Source organism: Miscanthus floridulus, chromosome 18 (assembly GCF_019320115.1).
Source record: "Miscanthus floridulus cultivar M001 chromosome 18, ASM1932011v1, whole genome shotgun sequence".
NCBI lineage: Eukaryota > Viridiplantae > Streptophyta > Magnoliopsida > Poales > Poaceae > Miscanthus > Miscanthus floridulus.
The window spans coordinates 28,639,062-28,647,728 of NC_089597.1; the positions used below are offsets into that span (position 1 = coordinate 28,639,062).

At 51.7% G+C, this 8,667-nt stretch overlaps 1 protein-coding gene across 1 annotated transcript; it reads left to right on the forward strand.

Annotated features, from left to right (window-relative positions):
- The first annotated feature begins 7,170 nt into the window (after positions 1-7,170).
- Positions 7,171-8,264, forward strand: LOC136523129 (uncharacterized protein At4g22758-like). Its single transcript, XM_066516910.1, has 2 exons — positions 7,171-7,855; positions 7,967-8,264. The coding sequence occupies exons 1-2, from the start codon at positions 7,501-7,503 to the stop codon at positions 8,047-8,049; spliced, it is 438 nt and encodes a 145-aa protein (XP_066373007.1). The 5' UTR covers positions 7,171-7,500; the 3' UTR covers positions 8,050-8,264.
- Positions 8,265-8,667: the final 403 nt, after the last annotated feature.

Consider the following 8,667-nt stretch of genomic DNA (forward strand, 5'->3'; position numbering starts at 1 on the left):
TTCTACCTGGTGAACGGCGGTGGTCTCCACCAGCGCCCGGAGGTTCCGGTGGACCGCCTGCTCCTATGGGTCGACAGGCTCGAGAAGGCCACGCAGAAGCATCACCACCGCAGCAATGTTCTGGCCAGCCTGAGCAAACTGTGGGGGATCATTTCCCCCATCGATGATGTTGCGCTAGACCTGGCAGGCACGACCCTAGGCGCCGCTCGCCAGGTTACACGCGTGGGGCATAGCGTGCTGCACCGAGCATGCTGGCGCAGGTGGCGGCTGGTTCTATAGCCTTTATCGTAGCTCCTCGCCGTGCTCCCATGCACATGCGAGGGCCTCTGTGCGAGGATCTAGAGGGGTGTGGGTCTGTAGAGACTCAACCACCATCGGCGGCTATCCCAGAGCATCTGCCATAGCGCACTCCCAGGATAGAGGGTGGCTAGGTGCTACGACATCACCGATGCTAGGGCCGTCGCCCTCAACATTATCATCCATGAGGTCGTGAAAAGAGGCGGGAGCGTAGCCCGCCATCCCCACGAATTCAGATGTGAGAGACGGTGGCGCCAGCATCTTTCTAAGCCCCCGTGCATACATGTCCATAGGGGACGTGAGGCCATAGGGGAACTGGTCGCATGGCGATCGTGGCAGGGACAACGGGGTCCCTTCGGAGAATCGGCGGAAGATAGTAAATATCGAGTAAATAGCAAAGCGTACATTACTCACAGTTGGGTTTGAGCCCTGCGTGGGCTCAGGGCGAAGCGTAGGCGCCTCATCATTGAAGTTGTTGGGAGTCTCAGAGCCGACGGAGGGCACCCCTCCAAAGGGCGCTGGAACAAGTGCCTTCTTGCGAAGGCGAAGGATGCCGAGCCGGTCAGCGATGAAGTCCAGGCTTCTAAAGAGGAAGGCCCAAGATGGCTCGAAGATGGGAGGAACCCACATCCCAACAGGTGGGAGCGTGGGAAACTCCAGCGAGTCGTATCGCTTGAGCCTGTCGTGCCAAAGATGGCGAAAAGGTGGGACATCCAATGACCGAAGGCGTGAACGTATGGCGTCTTCTTCACGGACGGCGCCAACTGTCGGTGCGAAAAGTGACCAATTAGTAAATATTTGTCATTTTGCCATACATTGTGATCGGATGTGGCCTAGCACTCAATGAGACAGGGTTTATACTGGTTCAGGCAACGTGCCCTACGTCCAATTCGAGTCGGTCGGTGACTTTATTCCTGAGCCCAGGTGCTCGAAGTTTGCTGTGGGGTTACAAATGAGAGGGAGTAAGATGGGGGGTATCAGAGGTCCGGTCGAACTCCGAACCAAAGGGCCAAGAGTGATGAGAGCTCCGACATGCGCTAAGTGTTGCTCTGTTCGGCTTTAGAGTTCTAGAGCCAAGCAGAGAGAATCAGAATAATCCGTATGTTGTTGTTGGTTGTTCGAATCATCTGAATCGATTGTCCGACTTGTTGTCTATGTGAATCGATCGTCCTTTTGGAGAGAGTGCATCCCCTTTTATAGATGAAGGGAATGGCTTTACAAGAGATAGAGAGTGTGTGTGTGTTTCCTAGTCTTGTTGCCCACACCGTCGGGTACAAGGCGGTTTGTCGGCGCCCACAATACTGTTGATGGTTGGATGCATGTGGTTGGTTCCACCGTGTTCTTCTAGTATGGCAAACATCGGCGCCTACCATATTGTAGGTCAAATGTCGGCGCCCACAACACTGTTGGTGTTCTGACATGTCAGGAAGGTTATGAAATACCCTTCTAACATGACCTAACAGTATTGTCCTATAGGTGTACAGGGTACGGTCCTTGATATTGCGGTTGACTGGAGCGCCCTGCCTTACTTGCTCTTTCCGTTTCCTGGGTCTTCACCGAGCGGGCGTCCCCGATTGGTTATTTCCCAATCGGCTCCAGCCTCCTAGTCAGAGAAGAGCTATAAGTAGAGGTTCGATGTACTCCCAGTCGGAGAAGTGAGTCAGAGTCAGAGGCGAGCGTCGTCCTTTCTCGGCCAGGCCTTCCAGTCAGAGAGGCGGGTCAGAGTCAGAGGTGAGCGCTGGTCCTCCTTGGCTAGGCCTTCCTATCGGAGAGGCAGGCCAGAGACAGAGGCGAGCGTCATTCCTCCTTGGCTAGGCCTTCCAGTCAGAGAGGTGGGCCGGAGTCAGAAGCGATGGAAGCGAGCGTCATTCCTCCTTGGCCAGGCATTCCGGTCGGAGAGGCGGGCCGGAGTCAGAAGCGACGGAACCGAGCATCGTTTCTCCTTGGCTAGGCCTTCCAGTCAGAGAGGCGGGCTAGAGTCGGAAGTGACAGAAGTGAGCGTCGTTCCTCCTTGGCTAGGCCTTCCGGTCGAAGAGGCGGGCCAGAGTCAAAAGCGGCCTGTCGTTAGCTTTTTGGGCCGACCCAGGAGTTGCGCGTCGTTCGCAACGTCGTCTGTTGGGCTGAGCTTTTGCTGGGAAGCAGGTCCATGAGGGACCCCGGGTTTATGAACCCGATAGCTTATTAGTTGCATTCATAGACGAGGAGACATTCTCATGCTCAGTGCTCACATCATTCACATTCTCCAAAAGTGATAATAAATAAAGCTTGTCTTGTTAGAAGGCAAGACCAACACACATTATTAATCATAATCCGACATTTACCATTACCAAAATGACAATCATATCCATCATCATCTAATCGTGAGACACTTATCAAGTTTCTACGCAAAGAGGGTACATAAAGAATATCTAAAAGTGGAAGTCTAAAACCATCATCTAATTCTAGAAAAAGATCTCCTATGGCTTCAACTTCAACATCAACTCCATTTGCTACTTTAATTCTTCTTTCTCCTCTTTGCAGGGTCCTCCTCATATGGAATCCCTGTAATGAATTTGCAACATGAATAATTGCACCTGAATCAATCCACCAAGTAGATTTTGCATAACTTAAATACAAGAATTCATCTATGAATGTAATGAAATCCTCACCTCTCTTCAGAAGGCTCTTCAGAAAGTCTAACAGTCCCTCTGGTAATGTTCATGCTTCTTGCACCATTTACACTGATCCTTCGCAACTTGAGCATTGTTGTTCTTCGGATGGTGGTCAGTCTGAGGAGCTTTCCCTTGAGGTTTGGCATTCTTATTAAAATTCTTCTTTTTGTTGTCCTTCACAAGGTTAGCAAAGTCACCATGTGAGCTTTTTAGTCTCTCCTCTTCTTGAACACACATTGCGATGAGCTTCTCTATATCCCACTTATCGGGCTGCATGTTGTAATTAACAACAAAAGTTTCATATTCCTTTAGCAAGGAAGCAAAAACCAAATGAATCAGGAACTCATCCTTGAGCCCCAAATCCATTGGCTTCAGCTTCGAAGCCATGTTACTCATCTTAAGTATGTGCTCTCTGATACCGCCACCAGTGTATTTCTCATTGAACAATTTCTTGATCAAAGTACTGTCATAAGCCTTTGAAGAGCCAGGGAATTGACTCTCCACTTTCTTAAGATACTCTGTGGTGGTATCACAATCTGGGATAGGCCCTCTTATCGCATCTAAAATTGTGGACTTAGCCACCTTCAAGCACTTGTGGTTTGAAATGTCCTATTTCTTGCGTTCGAGATCATACTTCATCCGCACTTCTGCATGATCTCGCTGCCGAGCAGTGAAATCAGCATCAGTTTCATTATCTTCCCTCATCGAGTCCACTGGCTCAGTCGGACACGGGGAGGTAAGCGCTAGGTCATTTTCAGACAACACAAGTGCTAGTTCATACTTCTCTCGCCATACCCTATAGTTGCCCCCTTCAAGAGGCGGTATATGCGAGATAAAAGCCATTGGGTTGAATCCTGAAAAACACCGTCAAAGATAGTGAGAAAATATGACATCATAATTGCATGCTTTAATTTAACGTTGCTCAAAATTAGAACATACAACATTCTTATACACTAATTCTACATCACCGTTGGGTAGAAATAGAATTAATACATGGAAAATTTATGAATAAACATTATAATATTGTTATCATCAACGTTGGTCAAAAAATAACAATATGATGATTTAACTTAAGCAAATATGACTACTCCTCCAATTAAAATTTTTCCGTTGGTTCAAAAATTAATCAGATGATAAATTGATCAATGCAATGGAAAACTCATACTTAATTGGTGAATTTTACCCATAGGAAAATTCTCTTTACTAATTTTATTTGAGCCATTAATCAAATACCAGGAAAAGAATAAATTCTCTGAAATTTAGAAAATGAAAAATGGCTCAAAGCATCACTGTTTACTCGGCCCAAGCAGCAAATCGGCCCAGCTTGCTTTGCTCTCGCGCGCGTTGCGCCTTCCCAGGCTGTAACCTAGGCCTAGGATGGCAAAGCCACGCGCCGCGCGCGCTCGCCTAGGCCAAATGCTGGCCCGGCAGCTCTCAGCCGTCGATAGAGATCGGATGGCCATGCGGTGATCTCAGCGGATCAAACCCGTGTGGCTGGTGCTCTCCCCTGAACCCTAGGCTCATTCCGTCTCCCTCCCCTTCCTCTCTCAGCCTCGCAGTGGAGAGCAGAGAGCAGTGGAGGCTATCCGGTGGCCATTGCCCGGAGCGAAGGATGATGGCGCCGTCGCCGGCCCCCTCGCCGGCGCGCGTGCGCTCCCCAGCGGGTGGGCGTGTTGCCGTCGAGCGGCCTAGCGGCGGCGCTCTAGCAGGCAGCGCGAAGCCCTTCCTGGAGACTCCGGTGAGTGGAGGGCGGCGAGGTAAGCCGCCTCCAAAGCCCTTCCCCTTCCCCCTTCTTTTCTTTGCTTCTATCTTCTATTCTTCTCGGATCTTGTCCAATTTTGGGTTAGGGTTAGGGTTAGGTCGAGTTAGGGTTAGGGTTTGGCTACTGTTCTTCTTCCCCGAGTTGTCTACGCGGGTTAGATTTTGAGTTCATTTTCAAAACCGAGACCCTTTCTTACTCATTTTCTTCACCCGATTTGGGTTTAGGGTTTGATGAACCCTTTGCTTAAATCCGAATCAGATCTCTCACCTCCTTCTAATTGCTGCTACTCGGTTTTCTACCCTGATAAGATAGATCTACGCCTAGTTAGGCGACTGATACCATTGATATAATATTAAAGGATCAACTAGCCATAGATCTAGCATGAGTACTTACATTTGGAGTAAATAGCGAGCCCTAGAACACGTACTAGTACGGGATTAACAGATAGAGTGAGAGAGAGATAGGGGTTGAGGATGTGCAAACCATCGACCGCCTTCATAGAAGACGAGCTGGCTATGGGGTTGCTTGACGGTGGTGCTGTGATGCCCGGCGGTGAAGGCGCTGTCGCGGTGGCGATGGTGCAGAGGCGGCGGTGGCCAGTGGCGGAGCTTCCCGTCGCTGGCAACGCCCCCTCTCTAGATCGGCTAGGGTTTAGGGACTATAGGTGGGGTGTCTGGCGGCTCAGGTGAACCTCGTGCTTTATGCCCTGGCCCCCACCTCCCTTTTTATGGCGCTGTGCAATGGGAGCCCACCAACCATGGAACGGTTGGGCGCCCCCGATCAGAGCGCGGATCCAAAGGCCCAATTGGCCGTGGAGATCATCTAACACTTCTAGCTATGCGCTGTGGCCTGTGGTTCAGCAGTGTGTGTAATGATCGAGGTCAACACACCACACAATCACGTCCTATAAGTATACTCTTAGGGCAGTCACAATGGTGTATTGATGATGATTTCTATCCTCATTAAATGACTTGCCACGTAGGTAAAATGCTGACATGGCAACGTAATTAATGAAGAAAGAGAGCAAAAATCCTAGAAATGGTTTCCTCATGAAGAAATCAGGTCTTCTCTTGACCCAATGCACCAAGAAACCATGAAATCGCCATTAGGGAGAAACCACCAGTTTCCAGGGGGCTCGTGCCATACTCCCATTGGAGAAAGAAGATAGAGTTGGGAGAGAAAGAGAAAATAATTATTACACAAAGACATCTCCACTGTGGAAGATAGTTTCTATAGATGATTTCTTATGCTATGGAAACCGCATCAGCTTCTTTCATTGGAACTGGCCCTTAGTACCTATCCTATCCCTTCGGTATCGATCAAATTATGTTTTGTTATCACTACATTAATGTAAGCAATCAATCCTGTATGGTATGATTGATTGCTTGCTTACATTAATCTTAGCATTCATTATATTTTCTCGATAGAATCGTGCGACGAAAACAAAAAAAATCTTGTAAACCCAAGGCATTTGTTTATATATGGTACCGTTATGAAAATTGTATTAAATAAGTATACTAAAAAAATAAAAATTTCTATAATTTCAGCGTGCTCCGGTACAACTTTGCTGTGGCTTGCGCTGCAGCAGCGGGTTGCGGAGCCGAATATAGCAATTTAACGTAGCATATAGCAGGTAGCAGGTAGCATACTAGCTTGCAGCTGTAGGCTTGCAGCCGAAACACCGGTAGAAAATCACTGCCGAGCAGGCGTTTCGGTCCCGTGCCCCCGTGGAGTTTGGCCAGAGCAGATGCCGTGCACGACTCGCCCCTGCGCGGCCAACACCAAGGAGTACACTACACGAGCACACGTGGACTGTGGACTGTGGACTGTGGTGCCCCGGTGCAGAACCGGGATTCCATCCAATCCCATCTCCGCTGCTCGGCGAAAGCAGCCCTGGCGTCATACCAGATTCGGACGGCGGCCGGCCGGCCTGTCCAAACCTTGAATCCACGGCAGATCCGAAAAATCCGCCGGAGCCCGGACGGGGAAACGAAAAGCGACGGCATCCATTCCGTTGCGCAGCGGGCCAGGCACTCGGATCGGTCATCGCGCCGCGCCGAGGATGAGGCGGCGAACGGCCGGACTCGGAACGGGACAGACCAGACGACAAGACCCGTTCGGCGTCTCGTCGTCCGCGCGAGCGCGACTCGCCGACGTAGGCAGAAGGCAGGGCAGCGCCAACCGCCCCCCCGGTTAGCACTCGACGAAAGCAGCGGACACGACGCTACTGGTGCCGGTAGTCGTCTTGTCTTGGATCGGAACGTGGCGTGCAGCGGTGCAGCAGGCCCAGCGCCGCGCCGTGCCGAGCCGCGTCGCGTCGCGTCGCGTCCACCCGCGAAGCGAGACCTCTGCACTCCTCCACTCCCGTCTCGCCTCTTCGCCTTCGCGCGGCCCTCGATCGAGCACCACCACAGCACCTATCTGCCTGCACTCTGTGGCCGTCAACTTGTTTCCCAGCAGCGCATGCAGCAGCAGCAGTGGTCGTAGGAATCCATTACTCGTTTGGCCACGAACACACAGCTATGCCATACGTGATGCCCTGCAACCAGCCACACGTGGTCCAGATACACTAGCCGTGTCAGTGTCACCCGGTGCAGGCGTGGCCTGCCCTGCCTAACAATCGCGCTCGCCGCGGCGACCAAGTACTCGGTGTATCTCCTATATCTTCCCGCCCGCCCGCTCGCCGTCTCCATCCACCACCCCCCACACCGCCGCCGCACATGCACGCACGAACTCACCTCCATCGACCGCGCGTTCTCAACACCACCTACAAGAGCGAGCCAGCCCGCCATGCCGACCGGCAGCAGCGGCTCCACCCAGGCGCTGGTGGCGCCGATGCACCGAGGCGGCGGCGAGCCAGAGACACAGCCCCACCGCCTACTGCTGCAGCGCATGGCGCCGCTGTTTCGCCCGGCGCCGACGGACAGGGACAGGCGGCTGACGCGGCTGCTGGTGAACGTGACGGTGGACCGCAGCCTATGGCCCGTCCACCTCGTGCTGGGCGCCGACGCCACCGTCGCCGACCTCGTGCGCGCCGCCGTCGCCGCCTACGTCCGCGAGGGCCGCCGCCCACCGCTCCAGACCGGGACGGCCGCCGACGCGGCGGACGGCTTCGAGCTGCATCTCCACAAGTACTCGCTCGAGAGTACGTGCACCAACCTACATTCTGTCAGGTTTCTTTGGAGTGGAGTTTCATTGCATCGTATCGTATCGTATGGCAACTGACGATCGGTCGATTTCTTTGGAATTCTGTCAGGTTTGAGGCCGGAGGAGATGGTGCTGGACCTGGGCTCTCGCAACTTCTTCCTCTGTGCGCGGAGATCTGCGGCTGCGGCTTGAGCTGATCGAGCTTGCTTCGTTGGATCATCGTCCGTCGGACGCTCACCCTGTCGTGCACATGCATCGTCGTAGGAAGAGCAGAGCAGTAGTATGTATAGTACGCATCCAAAAGGCTACGCCTCCATCAGGTTTTCAGGTTGACGACGCAACGCATCTTGATCTGCTTCTGTAAACCTGTATACTCGTGTAGAGAAATGGATGTGGATATTTCGTCACGCGAATTCTGCTGCTTGGCTCGCGCTGGTCGTGAAACGCGTCTGTCTTGGCATCAGTGGCATGACCAATTGGCCATGGCTCTCGTTTGGCGCCATGACTGAAAGTACTTTTAGCTGATTTATTGTGAGAGGAAAATAATGTTCGTTCGCTGAAAAAGTACGGATTATAAACCAAATGAACAGGGCTGTGCGTTGCAACGAGAGAAATTATATATACATTTAAAGCTTCTGAAGTTATAAACCGGTATAAATGGCAAGAGGGAATGTGGAGTAGGCAGGAAGCGAGACATGGAGGGTGGGGAGCATAACATCCTTGAGGTGATAAGGATTGGAGAAAATGCTAGAGAATCAAAAGATATATCATCAGCAAGAGAAGGTTCTGCTAACACCAAAACTTTTTATG

What these genes read in the sequence shown, in the direction of transcription:
- LOC136523129 (XM_066516910.1), top strand. Translation starts at nt 7,501, where the DNA reads ATGCCGACCGGCAGCAGCGGCTCCACCCAGGCGCTGGTGGCGCCGATG. An exon ending in CCACAAGTACTCGCTCGAGA is followed by an intron (nt 7,856 to 7,966) that starts GTACGTGCACCA and finishes GAATTCTGTCAG; the next exon opens with GTTTGAGGCCGGAGGAGATG.